Genomic DNA, 21,361 nt, shown 5'->3' on the forward strand with positions numbered 1-21,361 from the left:
TACCCCAGCTTTATTTTAACAGAGGTGTGTGGTGAGGATCCCTTGGCTGGACATTGCCTGCCACCCCAGGCTCCCCAGGGGAGGTGACTGCAGCAGCAGGCGAACGTCCCTGTGGTTCTGGTGTAGCAACAACTGCTTTCAGGTAGGCATAAACTGGTGACAAACAAATCAAAAAAAAAAGAGCAGCGTAGGCCTGGGAGAACCACAGTTATGTAAAGGTGAACAATGAAACATTATTTCTCAAGTGGGTATTTTGAAGGGCTGTTACCGCAACACTTTTTATATAAATGAAAGGTACATTTGAATCGGAAGCAATTTGGTGTAGCAAACTGCAAGTGACTCATCCCAGACCTGAGGGGAAACAGAGCTGCTGTGACACAGAGACGTTTTTGAGTGCTTGCATGGGATCTGCTTCAGACGATCCAAGAGTGAGAGATATTAGTACCGTCCTCCAACACCGCTCCTGTTAGCATCCACTAGCAACGTGCATATTCCAGTTAGGAGATCCTCATCACCTCTGCAATTGCAACCAAACAGAGGTTGATTGTTGGTAGCTTCTTGAATGTTACACAGATTCCACACATATCCCGTATTTTAGTACTAATGCAGTAACAATGTATTTATCAAGAGCTTCAGTTCAGGACATGAACATCATGAGTTCTCATGGCTTTACAGAATCTTTTATCTTCTTTCTAGAACAAAATTTTTTCTTTAATTCAAAGATTTATAAAAACATTTAATGAACCAGGTTGACACAAAGATTGTCATGTAATTAGAAAACTCTGACATTTTGGTTTTTTGTGTTCTTGTGCAAGCTTAAAATTGTGCTGTCATCTTAAAAAACTACTTTAATTTGTACAGCATTGCTGGAGAAAACTGTAGTTGGAATAAGACTTACACCTGATAGATCCAAGAGTAGCTTGGTTTGTGTGCAGGAACATTTTCTTATGAAACATTTGAGTAATTTGAACAATGATTTCAAGAAAATACCGTGTCTTTAAAGTAATCTGGTTCTTACTGTCCCTTTTAAAATGGCTGTATGTACATCAAAGCTAAATTTTGTGATAATTTCTCCTCCCTAGTAGTCATGTTCCATACTGTAACCTACAGTAGCTTTCCTTGTTCCGTGTGGTCCCTACCCTCCAACACCACAATACCTAACATCAAAAAATTGTTGACCTGAAATACTAAATCTGCTATGTTCCTTTTTAAAGCTGCATAATGGAACAGTGGTCTTGAATTAGTATTGAGATTAGAGGGATTTATTTAATTGTACGATATTCCATTAACTGGCTTCTGCTAGATTGCCATATTGTAAAAAGAAAGGTAAGTTAAAGAAAAAAATAAGTTTAGTGGAGTCCAGAAGTGAATCATGTGTACCTGCTTCTCGTTGTATTGGTTTTACCTGGTATAAGAGGACTAGATGCATCCTTACGTAAAGTATTGCTGATGTATCTTTATGGCTGCTGGTGTGGGGTCCCTCCAAGGCAGGGGCTGGGCATACCCCATATAGCTTTATATCAATCTTTGCTGAAACTTACTTAGTAGTTCAGACCCACATGTACCCTTCAAACACAGACCCATAGTTCCCAGGACTGAAAATGAGAAAATGAAAATGATCTTGGAGAACAAAAATTGGATTCCATAGCTAGTAGATGAGTATACATCTTCTCTGTGGGTCAGGAATAGGGTTGGAAATCTGGCAAACCTGGGAAATGACTAGATAAACAAGTAAGCAAAGTAAGGTCAGCAAATAATAAACTCTTGAAACATTTTTCTTAAATATGTGTCTTGCTTTGGTAGATTGGTTTTTTTTTTTCATTGTTGCTACATTTTTGCTACTCTGAGTTGGTGCATAACAGTACTTTAGTGGAATGCATGTGTCTTTTGCCATAAACAGTTTGTTGGAAGTATTAATAGAATAGCAAAAACAAATCTGGTCTATTCTGTAGATCCTAGGCTGCCTTTAAAATGCTTTTAATTTGGAAAAAGGCTGTGAGCCTTTTGTGAGGGGACATACACACCCCAAACCAAAACCCTTGTTCAGTTTCTTTTGAATACAATACCAGTAAATAGCTTGAAAATGCAAACGGGGTCCTTGTGTTCTTGCTCATCTCTACAATTTGAGGAAGAACTGTTGACTTTCTGGGTAGACCCCACCTACATAACATTGTGTGCCAGAGAACTTGTTTACCAAAGCATGTTTGTTCACCCCAGCCTGTATTTGCAATTCTAGTAGAACGTGCTGTAGCTGGGTTTCAGGAGGCTGAAATAAGAAACATCCATACGGAATTACCACTTAAAGAGATTTTTTTCTTTTATACTTAGCTTTGGTATACCTTCCTGCACAAAGTGCTCAGATCTCCTGGAAACTCAGAGACTTGGCCTATTTTATAGAACTGTATTTATAAATGGAATTCCAGAGTCTTTGTTGAGAGTGAAATGCAGGTCATACAGTGCTGTCAGTTGGGGTTTTTTTTTAGCAATTTATACTTCATGGGCTGTATTTGATAACTTCAGCCTCACAGTGTTTACCAGTGCAGTAATTTATTACTGTGTTTTATGCATGTCTGCTGAAACTAGTCCCAGAACATTTCAGCATGTACCAATAAGATGTATATGTGATATGTCAAGCACATGTGTTGCTATATGCCTATAAAGCAGCTGGTTATCTTTATCCTTTTGTTATATATATTTTTCCTTTTTTTATATATGTATTTACCCTTGTAGGACTTGGTGGTAAGCCAGGTCCAAGGTGCTTCTTTTTCCTTGTATTCTTGAAACCCACATAAATCTTTTGTGATTCCATGTGAGCATGTGGAGGTGGCTTGAGGCAGTATCCACACTCTGGGTCTCTGAGATAACTGATAACTAAGGTAAACTAGGCTATCAGGAGTTCAGCATTCATACTGTTCTTCTTCTGGTAGCTGAACTAGTTCGTGGAGGTTTCACTTGGTCACCTGCTCCATACTGCACCCTTGCAGTGAGTGAGGACAGCTGCAGGGCAAAAAAAGGTAAGGGCCATGTGCCCTCTGATAGTGATTCTTCTCCTAAGGACACAGGTATGGTTGGGTGATGTCTCCTGGTGCAACCCTGCCAGCTATTGGAGTGATAAGTGAACAGGATGTAAACAGCAGGATTTGGGTCAGACAGTTCATGTACACTGAATTCACCATTCACTTTAAATGCCTTGCATGCTAAGTAATTTTTAGAAACTAATCATTGAAAAAAGTGAAACTAATCTGAAAAAAAAGTACTCCATATATGGTAACAGTAATATATTTTGGTGTGTGCATGAGGGAAGTAAAGAACTTGAGGAGGAAGAAGTCAGGAAAATAGAGATGCACGTATTGAAATTGCAGATACGGTATTTCACTGCCTGATACTGCTTTTTTACTTCGAAATTTCATTGAGCATTTATGCTATTGGCAGAATGCTTGGTTGTGTACTAGTGTTCCTTTTTAGTAAATACTTCAGTTGATTTAAACCAGTTTTCTTCTGAGCTTCTGTGAGGAATTTCTTTGATGTGGTGCTGCTGTCATTTTTCTGGTTCATGTTATACACACTCTGTGATGTTCATGAAATGATGCAGTTTATTATGATTTTTCTACAGTTTTCCATCATTTTGATTTGTGGTGTTTGCTATGCTTAGGGGAGGGTCCATGTAGTGTTGCAGATCGCTGTTTTGATATTCGTTAACCTCTGTGCTCCAGGACATTCTTCTTGTAATACATGGATCATCATCTTTGTGTCTGGAGTGCTGGAAAACTGGCAGTTCACTATGTCACTATGAATGAAGCCTCCTTTTACTTGCCAAGTTCTTAGGCTTTGTCAAGAGATAATACTAAATCTTTCAGCAGTGTTTAGGTGGCTTGTGGTAGTTTGTGGTGGGTTGGTTAGTTTGCTTGGAGAAGGGGTTGAAATATATGTTTGCAATGAATCAGTCTTTTAAGTATTCATTTCATTCCTTCAGATTGAAAGACTGTCATCTGAAGACATTCTGTAGCTGATCTAGAGTACAAAAAGAAATTAGGGAAAAAACCATTTCCTCTGAGCAGCTCATGTAAAATTGAACCATTACTCAGACTCCTCTAATAAGCACAGGCATGCAACTATGAAAATGAGTTAAATGAAATCTATTAATATGCATACATTCATTAAGTGTTACAAAACCAGCTTTGGTAAAGAACAGTTACCTGGTGATACTGTTGCTTGCACCTGCATTGTGAGCTTTAAATCTTGCCCAGCTGGCAATTCTTCCACAGTTCTAACTCTCAGGCTTTCAGCTAGTTCACTTTCCCACTGAGTGTCTTCTCTTACTTGATTTTGTCCATGGTAGCCTGTGTTTTCTGGTAATCTCATGAGTCCAGGGAGTCCAACAGGACACTGTTTTCTCCAGTACACAGCTCTCGGGTGTCACGCTTTGCAGCGCTGAATGCCTGGTGCCAACTGGCCCATGCTTCTTCTAAGTCCTGTTCCTAAGCAGACAGTGGGGTGTGAACATAGCCTAATTAGCCACCAAACAAGGGGCTGGAAAGCAGTGTGAGAGTAACTCACAGAACAGGGTGGGTGCATATCTGTCTTCATAGATTGTTATGGGGTCTTTGTGGCAGCCAGAATCCCTGGTGTTAGACAGTATTTGCCCAGAGTTTCTGTGCCTGTGTCATTGTGAGGCCCATCCATTGCTGCCTGAGACCTTTCAAAATGGTGATGTCCTCAGACTGCTCAATGCTGTGTAGGTGGGTAAAACCTGCGGGGAGTTGGGTCCTTTGATTAAAACATTTGGCACATGTGAAGTTAACTACAGTGGCCATGTATTGTTTCCTGAATGAAGTCTAAGTTCAGGGCCTGATGGGCTAAAGGCTAACACTAATTATTTAAAAGATCACTTCATATCGATTACCACATCATGTTTGGAAGGTTATAAACGGACGCATTTGGTTTAACTGGAATTAACAGTTGGCAAGATACTGACACAGAAGAAGTTTTAATTCTAAACACCATCTCATTTTAGTGTCCAAACCCGCTGACTATTGACAGTCTGTTTTAGGGCAAGGAGGTTGTGTTTTCCTTAGTGTGAGGAGTAGGATAGAAAGCTTGGTGTTAACAGAGATAGGCTGAGATACTCCTTTGAAGATGCAGGAACTGAAGTGGAAAGCTGTGGTGTTGGTGTTTGAAGCTGATAGTGAGGTAATGATTTTGTTACTCAATGACCTGCTGTGTTTTAGAAGTAACTAACATTTTTGGACTAGCTTGTCAAGTGGTTTGGGCTGTGCTTTTTGTGTGAATTTGAATGTATACAAAAGTTTCACAGTATATTCCTATGGAACAGTGTTCAGTAGCAAAGCTGCTGGCTGCATTTAAACAAGTCATCTGTATTCCTGCGTGTCTTTGTCTTACAATGTTTTTTTTATGCTCTATTTTTGTCTGTATAGTTCTCTTGATGTTATAAAATGAGACTTTTGATCTTTGGTCAGGGACAAGGTATTCATACTAATTTAAGGACATTTTCAATAAAAACAGAACTGAATAGTTCATATTGTTGCTACCTGCTCATCCTGGGCTTGGAGAAACATGTTAAAGGTACTCTGCATTTCTGTGATCTCTTGCATTTGCAAGATTGAGATGGGTCCTTCATTTCTTTTCCCTTTTCTTGTATTTTCCACCCCCACCACCCAATCACTGATATTCCTTGAGCAAAGGCTTAAAATAGTTGGGATGACAGCACACTACATGGATTTGTAACATTCCTTAGAAGCAAAATACTGCAAAGCAGTGGAAACGAGATTCTCTGTGTGTATTACTGCCCAGAAAACATAAATGGGGAATGCAAGGGAGTTCCTGGGGACAAAAATGTCAAAATGAATGCTGACCTTTAACTTCTAAAAGGCAAGTTGAGTTCCGTGCATTTCTCTGTGTGCTATGCAGTTAACCACCGGGTATCCACCTTGACATTAGAATATTAGCCTTTAAAAGCTCATCAAGCAAATCTGTAAATTACAGTTTATTTAAATTTTAGGACCTTAACAGTGTTTTGCATAGTATGATGCACTAGAGAGATGAACATGCTGTGGAATTCACTCAGACAAATTACAATTTAAGGATATGTACAATGTTGCTGATCTCTAATTACCTACTCCAGAATAGGGAGAGGAACTGCATAAAATTAACTGCTCAACAGCCCAGTCTTCAGAGAGATTTTAAGTCCAAGGAAGGGCAAATAGCTGCTCTTTAGTCAAAGGTTTAGGGTTTAGATTGTGTGGACAGGGAGACAGAGTTAAATTATCTCTAAGCCAGGGTCATCTTCTCACCTTTCCTGGGTTGAGGCTGTACTGTAAATCAGTCAATAGCTCCACTGAACTGATCTGCTGACAAGTTAATGATTAATCAAAAACTATCAACCAGACAGAAGTGGAACACTGCTAAACAACTGCAGAGTAAAATAGCTCTTGAATACAGATTACCTGACTAAATTATTTGCCAGTGGGTTATTCTAACTGACTGAAGTTCAGAAGCATTCTGGTCTGGGGCTCACCATGAGAAGTCCTAACAAAGCCTCTTTAAAACTTCTCCATGAATGCAGAGGCAAATACCTTGCCAGATCTGAACAAGCAGGAGAAGGCTGTTGCAACAATGCCGAGTCTCAATATCTAGCAGTACCTATCCAAAACCACAAAACTCCAAAATCAGGAAAGGGCAGGTTAGGATGGGAAAATTCCTCATTTCTTCCTGTGTGGACTCTACTGAAATGGAAGCTTGTGATCCAGTTGACTTGTAGCTTGTGTGTACACAGTTACAACACACTAATCCAAACACTGACGTATTTTAAAAACTGCCAGACTGCTTCTCTGATTTGTTTTTGGAGAGTGCTTGGATGACTGTCAGTGCCTGACACATGAGTGTAGTATTATGCAGGAATACTTCTGCAGCAGGACTGTTTAGAAACAGGATCTCCCGAATTGCTCCTTGCCGGATACTTGCCATTACCTGTGACTGTTGAAATGAGCACCATCATGTCCTGTCAGGCCCAAATACAAATTTTGTGAAGACAGGCCTGTGGAACGTGGGGCTTCTCTATAATCAATACAACAGCTCCTGATGACAACTCGTGGGGTTTTGGGGACTCCCTGGTGTTACCTTGGTGATACAGCAGAGTGGGCTGCAGTATTTGCACACTTGTTCATTCTTTACATGGCCGTTGAAATCCCAAGAAACATTTCAGGTATTTATAGGGAGGAAGCTAAAATGGCATAGGCTTTTAACTCATCCTGAGTGTTACCATTTGCATTAGATATTCCCTGCCTTTTAAGCCTTCTCTGAATGTTTGAAAGCATAGCAGATCCTCAGTAAACATGAGGCTTTAACTTAATGGGTGTTGAGGTCTTTTCTGTTAAACAGAATACACGCTAACTCCTGTTTGTCCTGCACTTTTAGATCTTGTTAACAAAATAAAGTGAGGAGTGAGACTGTCATTAAAGGAGGGTGGGGTTTTTTGTCTAGAATTTATATTTTTATAACTGTTTTATGGCCTCAATTTGCTCAGGAAAAACTTACCAAGTTACACGTAATTCTAAGAGGTCCAGTTGAATTTTAACGGGGGTATTGAAACTTATCCCTGAAATTTCAGAGGGTGCAGAAATAGTTCCCTATATAGTGCTACATGTTATACAAATCTGTCTCATTTCCCCTGTGTTACTCCTCCTGCCCATACAGAAAAAGAGCTGTAATTACGGCAGCTGGTTGGTTTAATGACGGCCTTGCCGGTGGATTGTGGGCACCCCTGGACACACTGAAGAGTTAAACTGAAACCCCTCGTGTGCGCAGGGGTGTTTTTAGGTTATTTTTACCAGAGCGCTGCTGTTTTTCCAGCGTTTCTGTGGGGAGCCGCCCAGCAGAAGCAGGAGCATCCCCCTAGGGGCTGGGGAGGGGAGAGGGGACTGAAACCTTGGGATTGGGGGAAGTGGAAACTTGCCCCTAAAAAAAAAAATCAAGTTTTGTATTTTAGTGGTTATATATATATATATATATATAACCACTATATATATATATATATGGGGCGGGAGGGGGAGAGGATCTCGCCTCCCGGCCCCGTCCCACAGCCCGGGGCAAGCCGGGTTCTGGGCTCCGCGGAGGGTTGCGCGGGCGGGCGGGCAGCCTGGCGCCGCGGGCGGGGAGGGACGGGAGTCAGGGAAGGAGGGAGGGAAGAGAAGGAGGGAGGGAGGAAGAGAGGGCGGCCGCAGCCTCCGCGCCCAGGCGGAGCCGCCTTTCCCTTTCCCTGGCCGCCGAGCCCCGAGCGCGTTATCCTGCGGGGGCGGGAGATGGCCGCGCGGGGCAGCGGCGGCGGGCGCTCGGCCGGGAACGGGAGGAACGCCTGAACTTCCTAGAAGTCGGGGAGACGAGAAATAGTTGTTGGGGTAAAGGCGAGAGAAGCTTGGTTTGGTTCCCGAGATCCTCGCGGGGCGGTGAAGCCGGTGGCTGCGCCGGTGAGGAGGAGGAGGAGGAGGAGGAGGAGGAGGAGGAGGCGGAGGAGGAGGAGGAGGAGGTGGGTGCGGATCCGTGGTACCCGGGGAGGGGAACCGGGGCGGCCTCTGCGCGGTCGTTCTCGTCCTTCCCCCAGTGGTTCGCAGCCAGGGCGTGCTGGTGTTTCGGGGGAGCAGCACTGAAGCGTCTTAGGCAACGCTGCCTTGTCGGGATTCAGGTACCCTTGAGGAATTTAATTTTGTGGAGGTAAATTAAAAGGCTGTTGTAAAGTGTTATGGCTAAAGCTGTTCTGACAGCTCGTCCTTTTTTATTTTTTTTTTTTTTAATGTGTGTGTGTGTTTACGTGAGTTTTCCTCCTCTAGCAGCTCGTAAAGGTGTAACTGCTGCTTCTAAACGTGCAGTAGTTTTGCAGGATGGAATGTGCCTTTCTTATTCCCCTGTAAACTTAGAATACGTTGTCATGCTGGTAGTGCATTTCATCACAGTACAGCAGTGTCACCTGAATGCCCTTATGGTTCTTCCTGTGCTGGAGGTTTCTGTGAATATCACTTGCTGCAGTATCCTTGTAGCTAAGGTTTTTTTATAACTTCTTATAGACATTTCAAGTGGTTTTATAGACACACAGAATGAGACTGTATTTTTAAGGGTTGATGTTACTTTATTTTTGATTCTTCTAATGTTAGTGTTGTTTTAGTCTCAGTGTCTAAATATAGTTCTCAATTTGGTTTTTTTTAATGGTCTTCACCTGCAGATCAATCTCTTCAATGACTGTAATATGAACTAATGGTAAAAACAGAAGCTGCATATGGAGGAGTGTTTTCCTGAAGGCTTTAAGAGACTTCAGATTTCAGGAAAAATTGTTACTAGCTTTTGGAAAGCACTTTGGAAAGTTCACTGCTGTTAAGGTAGTCTCCGTGCATGGTATTTCTTATAACTTAAAGCTAGAAAGCTGACCAGTTTCTTAAAAGATACTTTGAGATCCTCATTTAGATCAGAAATCCAGCACAATTGACTTGCCCATGTCAGTGAGAAGTACTGGTGCTTTAACAACCTTGGCAAAGCTGAAGAAGTAGGCACTAGTGGTTACATGATAATGTAACATAATAATAATAACAACATAATGTGTTAAAATTGCTTTCCAGCTTCAAATTCCCACCTGTGATGTAAATTACAGCCTCACCACATCTGATATTGTTGCACCAAATTCTGTTTTCTGTACATAAGCAGCTAATCTCTGAATCTTTGTGAACTGAACCTTCTCATTCTCTGTGCAGCACAGAAATATGTGAGAGGTTAGTGTATGCTCTTACCTGTGGGAGTCTGTAAACTGTCCCTGAAGAATGACATAGAATACTCACTGTGGTTGCACCAATGTAACATGATGAATCAACTGGTGGTGAACTGGACACGCAGTTTGTATATTGCTAAAGGGTCTTTCTCTTGCTTGCTTTTCATATTCAAGTGTTTAAGTTGTTGCCTTTTCATTTTCCAACAGATTTATGGTTCTAGGCAGCCATCGGTTCTGTAAAGCACAGACTTCAAAAGTGTGATTTCTAGATGGTGGCCTGTAGCTTGAATTTACATATTTCATCATGTTATTATCCAGTTATATTCTGTTATATGTATTTTACCTTTTTGCCAGTTACAGTACATAAAATCCAGGAACTCTGTCCATGTTCAATATGTTAGCAGTAGCATCAGTCTTAAACAGATCAGAATTCTGTGTTTATGTAGTGAAACAGAGGGAGAGCAGTTGGTGACTTCTGTTGAAGGTCATGTAAGAACATGTCCAGTATATCTGGAATTGAAATGTGGTGTTCTCTCGTTTAATTTTCATCCAGAGGGTAAAACGAGGCTGGATTATTTGCTTGGTGTTTACTGAAGTCTGACTGCCCTCTTATGTAGAACTGACTATGTTGCAGATGGCTGCTGACAGCTGTCTGTAAGACCTCTTCAAAGGAGCTTACAGCGCTGTCACTATAACTCTTGAGCTCTGCTATCCTTAGGCATCTGCATAAAAAATTTAATTGGACCCGGTGTGTCAGCAGGCTGAGAAAGCACACCAAGAAGTGTGCAGGTAGCAAGTGTAAGACAAACTGGATTTTTTAATATACTCTGTTGTTTGTGTAAGTTGTACCATCTGAGGCACATAGTGATCCTTGTGGATACTATGGACACAGCCTAAAGTTGAAATTATTATGGAACTGTGTTTAGGATTAAAAGACAGCTGCCTCTTACTGGCGGTGTTTGTTCTTAAGACCCATTTTATTACTCAGGGTTTGCTTACCACAGCAGAGAACCTGTGTTCTGTCATGTAATAAATATGAATGCAAATAGGTCTAGTCCAAGCCACGGATCTTGTTATATGCCAGTTAAGAGCAACTTACTGGAGCTTCTTTTGGGAGGTGGGGCAGAAGGGATGTTCTTGGATGCAGCACAATCGTGGGAATGCAATGCTTGCCTGACTTCTCCAAAGGAAATTTGATAGAGACAAAAAGAGGGTAGTTACTTATTTTATTCCTTTGGTTGAGTTTTCACTGTACCTGCTGTCCTTTTCTGTAAGTAGAAAGATTCAGCTGAATCGGACTCTGCCCATGTTGCTGCAGAGGAGTGTTGCTACTAGAGATTTTTAAAACTGCTAGGCAGTGGGTGGATGTGTAAACAGGGAGCAGGCTTTTTCCTTTATAGCAGTGGCTGAATTCTCAACTCTCTCAAATTTTAGTTAGAAGGGAGTGTGGAGATAAGCCAAGGATTGGCTAGAGTACTTTGGTTAGTGCTCTCTTTTTTAATTCAGGTGAAGTCTTGCTAGAGGTCTACCCTGGTGTCTAGTGTTACTGTATTAAAAATCGTATGTAATGTGATATTTAAAAGGATGTCTTCTGTGAATGAAACCTGTTTTCTCCAGAACCTCATTATTGAACCACTTCTGGCCATCCCTGTCTCTTTAGAGATTAGCAGTCTGTGTTTTGCTTTTGGCTTTTTCTGAAGCGTTTGACTTCATGTACAGTCCCTGGATCTCCTCATCCTGTATTTCTGTTGCACTAAATTCTGAATATCTCGTCTCCCATTTCCTGTGTGTCGGTCGCCTGTCTGGTAACAAGAATGGGACATATTTCTCCATAGAGAGTTTGAGAAAAAGTTGACTTTCTGGGTTTTCTCCAAGATTGTGTAAGGTCCAGTCATATGTTGAGCCATTATCAGTGTATGTAGAGAAGACTGAGGAAGTGATGAAAAGTATGCCAAAGTTGATACTTTCTCTAAAGTTAAGGAAATAGGGTAGTGTTTATACTGAATAATAGGACTATAGAGAATAATAGGACTACCTCCTGTGCCTTGCTTTCTGTTTCTTTGTGTGCAGGTTCCTTCTGTAATTGGAATCACAGGTGAGATTTTCAGCAGCTGGTTTTACTGATGACTCAGTCCCAAAGTAAGTCCTTCAAAGCCAATGATTAGTGTATAGGGAAGTGCCTATGCAGTGTTCCAGTGTTGGGTTCCAATGGATATGGATCCTGGTGATTCCTCCAAGCATGCTTGCAGGAAGTCTTTTGGGGTTTTTGTCTGTTCTTCTCACTGCTTCCCTTGTGTTACTTAAAGAGTGAGTGTGATTTGCACTGGCCTTAGAGGTACTTAAGGCAATTTGGCAGCAGTTGGAGAGGCAGCTACGTGATCTAGCCTTGGACATTCTGGGCAGAGGTTGAAGCATAAGCACCCAGAAAAAGGATCTTTTGATTATACATTGGTATCATCTTTGGGCCACTACCATTTTAAAAAGAACAGAAAATGTTTCAGTGCAGAATAAAATAATCTGATTAAACTTCAGAAACCTTTTCTGATACAGTTTGCTTATGTAGAGGAGAGTAAAAGGAGGATGCCACATACTGCTAAACTATGTCATATTTGCCTGTTGCATGCAGCTACTAGGAGGCTGCACAGAAGATTTTATAGTCAGGCATTCATTTGTGGGTGTAGTAGATTTGTGTATGCTCTCATGGTGTCAGGGTTCTGCTATTGCCAAGCTCTTGCTTCACCAGAGGCAAGGGTCAGCCTGAAAATTGATGTTGTTGTGGCTTCCTGCAGGAAACGGTGAAAATACTGCTGGCTTTTTGACAGCCCCCTTGGAGAGAATGGACAGTGTAGCTGTTGATAGGCTTGAAACTGTGCCAGGAGGACTGGTGACTTCTGTTCTACTCTACCTTTCTCTGTGCCTTCTCCTGTTCCAGGCCTACATACTGTAGCAGCTTAAGTTTCAGCTGTTTCTGGACAACACTGGTCTCAGCATTAACCTGTCTTGCACATTATCTGCATTATCTGCATCTTTCACTGGTGCCCAAGTTTGATTTGAGGGGACTTACTTTGATACATGGTTTTCTGACATTCCCTTCCCTTTTGGTCTTTTATCAAAGTTGAGCTGAGGAGCTGCTTGTTGTTCGTTCCAGGAAACGCTGTAACCAGAGGTAGAGACTTCTCTGCTGACAGGGTCTGTTAAATTCACTCGTATCTGGCATCCTTCAAAATGCTGCAATTTCCACTTTTGAAGCTGTGGATAAAAATAGGTCTCTACTGTTTTCTCTCCATTATTACTTCATGTAGTTATCAGAGCATTAGTGGTTTTACCTGCTATTTAACCTACAGCTGTGTTCGTAACTACAGCATGGTAAAGATTAAGGCAAGTCTATCCCTATTTCAGACCTACAGTTCAGATGTAAGAAGCTCTCAAGATCTGATGTGCTCGAGGCAAATAGAAACTGAAAGAACGCTCTGATCCGCTGGAGCTTAGTGGCAAAGTGAAAATGCAGTTCTTCCAAGTTTGTCAGTTCAGCTTAGTGTTGATTACCCAGGCACGGCTCAGAGGAGATGCCTCAGGGTAAGAAAATAATCACAGCCGGTGATCTTCCAGGCAGCTTAAAGAAAGAAATGTGAACATTACAGTTTTGGTTTCTCAGATGATTTATTCTGCTTCTCCCCAGTAAGAAGAATAAACTCTTCCTGAATTAATCTGACACTTCCACCTTTTGTTTTTCAGAGATCTTTCAACTTCAGATCTGACATAAAGCTCAGTCTCCCAAGACTACAGCTTTTAATCCATATGGCTCCTGTACTGGAATTTAAAACTCTGACACTAAAAATAAGAAACTGAAGGGATGAGAGAAATACAGCCTGTCTTGTGAAAATGAGTGCAGGCATCTTGGAAATCTTTATAATGAGTGTTGGTTTACGAGAGGAGAAGGACAGTGAGTGACATTAATCAGGGAACACCTAATCCATTTTAAAGCCTTGCTTGTTTTTCTGTGATGAGCAGGAAGACAGATAAAACACAGGGTCTTACGCTCAGTTCCTGACACTGACCTGAAGTGGCTAAAGATTGACACAAGTGCTTAGTAAAGTCTAAGCTTAGTGAAACACTTACTGGAAGTGGTGCCTGTTGACTGTTTTAGTGGACCTCTTATGATGGAGAAGAGGTCAGTAAACCTTTACATCTCAATTTTAGTATGTGGCAACGGGAGAAGACCACCCTTAATCTCATGCCAGTATAAAATTGTGGAAGGTGTGCCTTCTTGTAATAAAGCTTTTAACAGTAGCTTTCCAAAGGAGAAGAGAAACCAATTTGAAACTCACGGTCTGTGTAACTGGCTTGGATGAAGCCAAATGTGTTCTAGTCAAATAAAGGTGGGGGAGAGAGAAGCTTAACCCTGCTCAGCACTAATTGGTGAAGTAGGGAACAATCAAATTAAGGTAAATGCAGCTGTAGCTAAAAATAATTTTCTGAATGTGTTGCAGTACGGATGATCTATCACTTAGCAGTGATTACAGTGGTTTTAAACATTCCTTTTTGTTAAAGTCATCAGATAGATCTTTGAAAATTGACTTAATTTTAAATGGCTGTAGGAGAAATAACAACATGAAGTTTGATGATCTGGCTTTTGAGAGCAAGAAAAATAGTTGCTTGACTGACTGAGACTAGTTGGGTATCAAGAACAAATCTTTTCACTGGATTCCAGGAGCTTTGGCCTTTGTGCCAACATAAATACGGGTGTCTCTCTAATAGCAGAATTGCATTGGATTAGTTTGTGCTTTTTGGAAATTTATTATATGAAATATAGAGCTCACTTTTATACTTCCCTGTTTTAAGAAAATAGGGAGTTATTGTTGAACTGGGCACTCCTTTTTCCTCTGGCTATTTTGAAGAGAACGGAGGTCCCCCTCTTTCTGAAACACTTTTCTCATGTTTGTAAGTTGGTTGATCAGACACATCTTGTTCTAAATCTGTGCTGCATTCAAGGAAGCAGTTCAAATGGCTGTAGTGTGCAGACCCGAACAGAGGGTTGTAGCAATGCAGCATTAATTTTGGCTCCTCCTAAGCACTGCTGAAGTTCCTGTTGTTATCAGTGGGGTCCAGTAAATAATGTGCTTGTACTCAGGGCAGGTGTGGAGAATACTGTCCCTCCATGAGTGAAGAGGCATCTGGTTAATACTAAGCTTTCTGCCTTTTTGATGGCTTTAGTCTCTTGTGTTGTGTCCTTCGTACAATCTGCAAGGAAACTTAAGTGTTCCACTGAAGGGAAAGGGTGACCTTACACCCTGTGTTCTGCCAAACACAAAGTATGCCCAGTATGGGGAGAGGGGCAGAGAAGGTAAATATTCAGACAGACGCATGATGCTGCCTGTGTCCCTCTCTAAAATTCCCATGAAAAATTAGTTTTTCTCATTTCATCATTAATCTGTGATGTGACATTTATATGCACTCAGCATGTTATGACAAATCTGAGGTGCCCTTTGGTAGAGACTCATGCAGTTGAAAACCTTTGGTATTGAAATAAATTGTTCTGAATGTACAAGTTGGTGGCATTTCTCAGATATCTGATACCAAGTTGTCATCTTCAATTATTTCTTCGTGCCCTTTGTTCCTACAAAGTATTGTCTGTAGTGGGCCCGAACTGTTTCCAGTATGTCTACACAGTGATTTTTTGGATGATTTCAGTGAAACAACAAAGGACTACAAGCATGAAAGTTTACAGAATAGACATGATTGTGGCTTTATATGGGCATATTAATGTGCATCCTGCCAGCAAAAGTTCTTGTCACACAGGTTTTTAGCACTGTGAGTTAAGAGTTCCTGTACTTAAATTTTCCTTCTATGTTCACTTCAAGATTACATGATGGAATTCACATTTTCTCAAGAAAAGCTGCGGATCTTGGATCAGTACCATTGACAATACCTCCTGATTGCAGCACCTGAAGCAGGGTCCTGTAACGAATCTGTCACAAGAAACATACAATGGATGTCAAAGAGAGCTGCCCAAGTGTTAGCATTCCCAGCTCTGATGAACACAGAGAGAAGAAAAAGAGATTTACTGTAAGTATGTAAGAGAGTAAGCACTGTGGGCAAATGCATAGGCTGTTGGTGCCTTGCAGTGCTGCTTTCTTTTCTTCTACGAAGCTTCGTATTTTTTTCAGTAGGTTTATGGAAATCAGTTTCCTTGCTCTTGTGAGCACTGGCTATAGTCCAGTGTGAAAAGTGAATATTATACAATGTTTACCTGTTTGGCTTTCTGCAGAAAGAACTTGCCGTTATAAATTTCTGCCATTTTTACCCCGAAATAGCTGCATTTGCTTGTGTAAAATATCTAAGTATCCAAATACAGGGAAAGCATTTTGGTACCATTTTTGGCATTCTACATGACTTTTCATGAAGGCATTTATTTTGTAAAGGGGTAAAGTGTGGATTTGGTTCTTGGCGGTTTTTTGTTTGTTTTAATGGCCATTCTTTCACAGATATTGCGTTATACTATTGTAATTTTTTTTTGTAAAATGAAAAAAGTATAAACCATCAAATTTTTTCAAAACCTTTTTTCTGTCTTCCTTCCTGTTTCTGATTCTAATGCTTATGAGTTTTTTCCTATCCTGTTCCCATTTCCACTCCTTGTCATTCCTCTTCCTCTTCCTTTCTTTGCCTCCCAGTTTGACTTTCTGGTTGTGAAGTCTTCCTATTGTGTGGGAAATTCTTTGCATTGCATACTGAAAAATAAAGTAGTGTGGTGTGGATTTTTGTTTGGTTTCTATATAAACCTAAATGACAAGATCAAAATACTTCCTTGAAAAGGCTCAAACTATTTCATTGCTCTTGTGCAACTTCCTCCAAGATTTTTTTTTTCACAGAGTGAATTAGTCACTCTCCAGATGAAGAATGCAAACACCCTTATATGGAGTTGCTTTCTGAAGAATACAACAAAACAATGGTTTACTACGAGTTACGTTATCTCCCTTTCCTCTTCACCTCCCTTCTTCGGTGAAGAACAGTGCTGTTTGATTCTACAAGTGTGTCAAGATGTAGTTTGGGGAGGGAGTGTGCTGGTAAAGGGAATAAACAAAAGAGAACTTTACTAATTCCTTAAACTTCTGGATGCATGTGAAATTTAGGTGAGCGGGAAAACCTTCATGGAAGTCTGAACTTGAGCAAAACAGGTTTGTTTTGTTGCCTCAGTGCTGGCAGTTCTGCTGTTAAAATACGCCAGTGTGGTATATTGAGCGTGTACTAATGTTGTGGTTTCCAGGTCATTTTACCTAAAGGTCTGTGAGACAGCCTGAGCAGTGTGAAGGCATTTTCTTTGGGCGTGCCCTTTAGACAGCTGTATGAAATGTCAGAAATGGGGGGCTGAGGGAGGAGGGGAGAAGGAATCCAGCCCAGCTTACACTGTGCAGAGGTACACTTTGTCTTGCTGGCTTCTGCTTTCTGTGCCAGGGAGTAATTAGCAGCTTGACAAGAAGTGCTTTTCACAACCAAGCTTTCGAATATTATCACATATATTTTAGGATTTGATAACAGAAGTGAGGGTCATACTAAACTTCATGGTAGAAACTGTGAATTCCAGCATGTGTCAGTGCTTTTACTGTGTCCCCTCTTCTGTGGCTGTGTGTAATGACAGGATCCCATCAGTACTTTGACAGGGAGTGAGAAAGGGATGTGGGGGGGAAACAGTTCTTAACAAGTTTGTGGTAGGTATAACTGTCTCTTTTGATGGCCACACTAGTGCCATTTCTATAAAGAGCAGTAAGAACCTTGGAGTGAAAAGAAAGGTCAGTGATAAAGGCTAGGAAAGATTTCAGCTGACTGTATAGTCTTCACCTTACCCTTGCTCACAGTATGTATCCCTGCTGCTTCTGAGACACTTCTAGAATCTTACTGGTCTGAATAGAAACTGTGAATTTCAGCTCAAACCCTCCAGTGGCTCACTTAATGCTGGCATGGAAACAAGACAAGTATGAGCAACTTCACTTTTGCTAGCTCTACTTTTTCCCCTCACACTTACTCTGATAAGGCATTTTTAAAAACAATCATGTCTCTGAGCAGTCATTATTCTGATAATTAAATGAGCTTTTCAGCTTTGTCTCTGGAAGTGAACTTCTCATTCCTCCTGAGCATTTTCATGATCTTTTATTGAATATTTTATTTGCTTTGGTTAAATACTGGATACTTTTGATATATTTATTACCAATTTTTTTTCTTTTTTCAAATAATTACATATTTGCATTTTTTGGGTGTTCTGGAAGGGAACCTTTTTTGCTTCCACTTAATTCCTGGCAACCAGCCTCTATGTAAATCCACATTAGTTCACTGTCCTGCGTTTTTCTGAAGATTCAGCACTCACTTTCTTCATAGAAAGAGTAAAGTATTTCCCTGGTTTGGACCTTATCTAGCCTATATTAATTGCTGTTCTGTCCTTGCTGCATATTAGGTCATTCTTTTGCCTGTTTTGACAAATAGCTTTGTTTTGGGTTTCTTACTTTTATCCCTATGCTGTTTGATGTCTGAGGCTTAATTTTCTCTTCTGACCTGTTCTCATCTCTCTTCACACCTGGATCATACACAGGCTTATTAAAAAATCTCTTTCAAGGGTGCTGTTTGTTTGATTAAATCTGAAAACTTTGTCTTAGGCCTGTGATATATAATATTAAACCCCAGCCCTGTGGAAACTGGAGTTTTTGGTTTTTTTCTTTTAATTTGTTGACAATAAATAGTTTCCTTACTTTCTCAATGATTGCTCTCTCAAAATTGGAAAACAGCCTACTTTTTTATTTTTCTTTGTTTAATAAAAATCAAGTGTTTAATCCAGGAGCATGAGCTACCACAACAGAGTTGAAGGCTTTTCATTTCAGTGACTTCTGTGAAGAAATTTTGCTGCATCCAGAAATAGCTGGATCCTGTCCTGTCTGTATCTGGGAAGATAGTTTACAGTGATGCTTTCAGGAATTCTGTTTCTTTTTCTTCTTTTTGATTTTTTCAAAGCTTTGTGGGTTTGCATCGTATCTGTGTTTAAGGAGTTTTCTAAGACCAAATTTGGATTAGGAATAATTAGACTTAAAAAGGTTATTATCTAAGTAAGTCTAGATTCCTCCCCCCCACCACCTTTCTAGAAATAAGCATTGCACATCTCTCTAATCATTACATAGGTGTAGCTGAAATTAGTCTTACAGCCCAGACATGTCATGGTTTTAGGTTTTACCAGATTCTTTGTGGATATTGTACATGTTCTTACTGCTCAGTGTTTCCATAACTGTTGAACTTGCAGCTTTTCCTTTGTTGGGGTGTGCAAGAGCTTTCTTAGTGGTGCGAACTGGATGACCTCATACAGGCTTTTTTATGCTCTCTTTTGTAAAAAATGTTGATTATATCATTGTTCTACAGCTACTCTGAGAACAAAACTGTGTTAATTTTGCAGTTGCCAAGGAGGTGGATATCATCTCGTATCCTAAGTTATGCTTGCCTGTGCACTCTGCAGTCTGTGCTGTCTGCCTTGGCCCTCTGCTCAAGTGTGTTGGCATTGATTTGCCATGCAGTCATGGGGAGCAGAGGTGTTTTGTGTTTGAACATTGCTTGCAGGACTTGATTGCTGTATAAGATACCCAGTTGAGGAGGTCAGTGCTTAAGTTTTGCAGCTGAAGCTTTTGCTGTCTACAGTGTAAGGAGGTTCTAGAAGGGGAGTGGGTAAGTTTTATGCTAACACTTGTTTAGCAGTAATGAGGCAAAGTGGGTTTTCTTAGAAGGTCTCATTGGCATTTTGCTGGATGTGTTCCCCAGGGCCTGGGACTGGGAACAACTTATGTGAGCAGTTAACACAGCGTGACTGCAGCCCTCAGGCTGAGGAACGGATGGTGGGGCTGCCACTTCCCCTGTGGGAGTTAGAGAGAGCGTCAAGGTGCTGTTGCAGGGCAGAGGGGAGACTGGGGCATTGGTCCAGTTGTCTGCACTGGGTATTGGCAGCCCTCTGCACTCATTTCCTTGCTGTGCCCATCCTCTTCCCTGGAAGAATAGCTGAGCTCCTTCTGGAAGTACAAGAAAGTAGAGAAGTGAAGACAACTAATTGCCTAAGAGACAGGAGAAGCCTGCTGGACACACAGCTGTCAACCAGGTTTATGAATCCAGGGACTGACAATCTGTCTAGTTACTGAAGTCCTCTGTGACATGGCATTTGAAAGGCCAGAAGTGTCAGCAGGTTCCAGCCATACCTCCCTTCATCCCAGTGCTGTGTATTATGTTATGTGGGCTGTATTTAAGCCACAGCACTATTTTTTCCTCCCTGAACAATTGTGCTATCAGCCAGGGTTCTTCTGTATTCAAGGTGTTGGAAGGAACAGTTATCTTTGTACCTTTCATATGTACTTTCTCTTTAGCTTTTGGTGAAGGCAGTCTTCAGTATTTTTAAATGCTTTGCTTCTTTAATACTAGTCTTTACTATGGATTATCAAGTTGTTAACGAATTTTGTATTAAATTTTAATAGACTGCTATCTGATGGCCAGGTGTTCTTATTGGATATTAACTGATTTATGAAACTCCATTAAATCAATTTTGGTGTTAGTTTTTGCTTACCTTGTTTAAAAATTTTCTGTAAAGTACCAGATTCTTTTAATTGTTCTTTTAATAATTTCTGTTGATTTCTGTGTGACTTAGCTGTAAGAAATGCATGGTTCAATAAGTGCATTTACACAATAAATTTAACAACCTGCCCTTACTTCCAGCACAGGATTAAACCTGGGAGGTTTCTCTAAGCTTTGTGGGCAATAACACTGTCTTTGTTCCTACAGGTTTACAAAGTGTTGGTCTCTGTTGGCCGAAGTGAATGGTTTGTCTTTCGACGGTATGCAGAGTTTGATAAACTCTACAATACGGTAAGCAAAAAACAAACCATGAAATCATACCAGAATAGCAGAGTAACACTTGCAGTGTTATGGTTTGAGTTAATCCTCTCTTGAGGAGTTTAAGTCAACATTTAGTAACCATAGGAGCCTGATTAAAGAAGATGATGGAGTGGGTTTTTTTAAACTCTGGTTTGTTTGAATTTCAGACTCAAAATCCACTTATTTGTCACTTTTTTAATAGTTACTTGGGATCATAGCTTAATGAAACTTCCAATTTAGTGGTTGTCAAAACATCTAAAATGGGCATTTTTTCATGATAAAAAATCGCACAAAACATCTAGATAGATACATTTCTCCTAAAATAAGTGTTTTTCTGTGAAGTGCTGAAAGCAATGAACAAATCCTTGTTTCTTAATAGAAATTTTCTAGTCAGTCATTCATGGCAATTCACACCTGCAGTTTCGTACCAGGTACGATTTTTTGCACAAAAAATGTGGTCAGTGTTCCAAATAAAATAGGCCCCTTCAGCAACTAAGTATGGATCTCTTGGGTTTGTTGCTAGAAGAGAATTTTGTGCTTTTTACATAGTGGGTAAATGGGGCAAATAGTTGCTCAGATATGAGTCTGAGTTATGTGTGCTGTGTCCATACTTTTTTCCAGTTCTTCATGTTTAGAGACAATAATGTTTTCACAAAAGAGGAAGTAATTTCCCCCTGATTCCCGTATTAAAATATTACCAGCTGC

General features: G+C 40.6%; 1 protein-coding gene across 4 annotated transcripts in view; it reads left to right on the forward strand.

Annotated features, from left to right (window-relative positions):
• The window catches only part of SGK3 (serum/glucocorticoid regulated kinase family member 3), a 55,892-nt gene that overhangs the window by 13,761 nt on the left and 20,770 nt on the right, over positions 1 to 21,361 (forward strand). The window contains exons 1-3 of one of the 4 annotated variants that reach the window (XM_048329181.1): positions 8,256 to 8,483; positions 15,631 to 15,835; positions 20,564 to 20,647. In XM_048329181.1, the coding sequence (XP_048185138.1) occupies positions 15,758 to 15,835; positions 20,564 to 20,647 (162 nt within the window). In that variant the 5' untranslated portion in view covers positions 8,256 to 8,483; positions 15,631 to 15,757. Of the gene's footprint in view, positions 1 to 8,255; positions 8,484 to 8,704; positions 8,728 to 15,630; positions 15,836 to 20,563; positions 20,648 to 21,361 lie in introns of those variants that run through there. The other 3 variants (XM_048329179.1, XM_048329180.1, XM_048329183.1) reach the window with 3 other exon arrangements.

This window comes from Corvus hawaiiensis, chromosome 26 (assembly GCF_020740725.1).
Source record: "Corvus hawaiiensis isolate bCorHaw1 chromosome 26, bCorHaw1.pri.cur, whole genome shotgun sequence".
In the NCBI taxonomy this organism is placed as follows: Eukaryota; Metazoa; Chordata; class Aves; order Passeriformes; family Corvidae; genus Corvus; species Corvus hawaiiensis.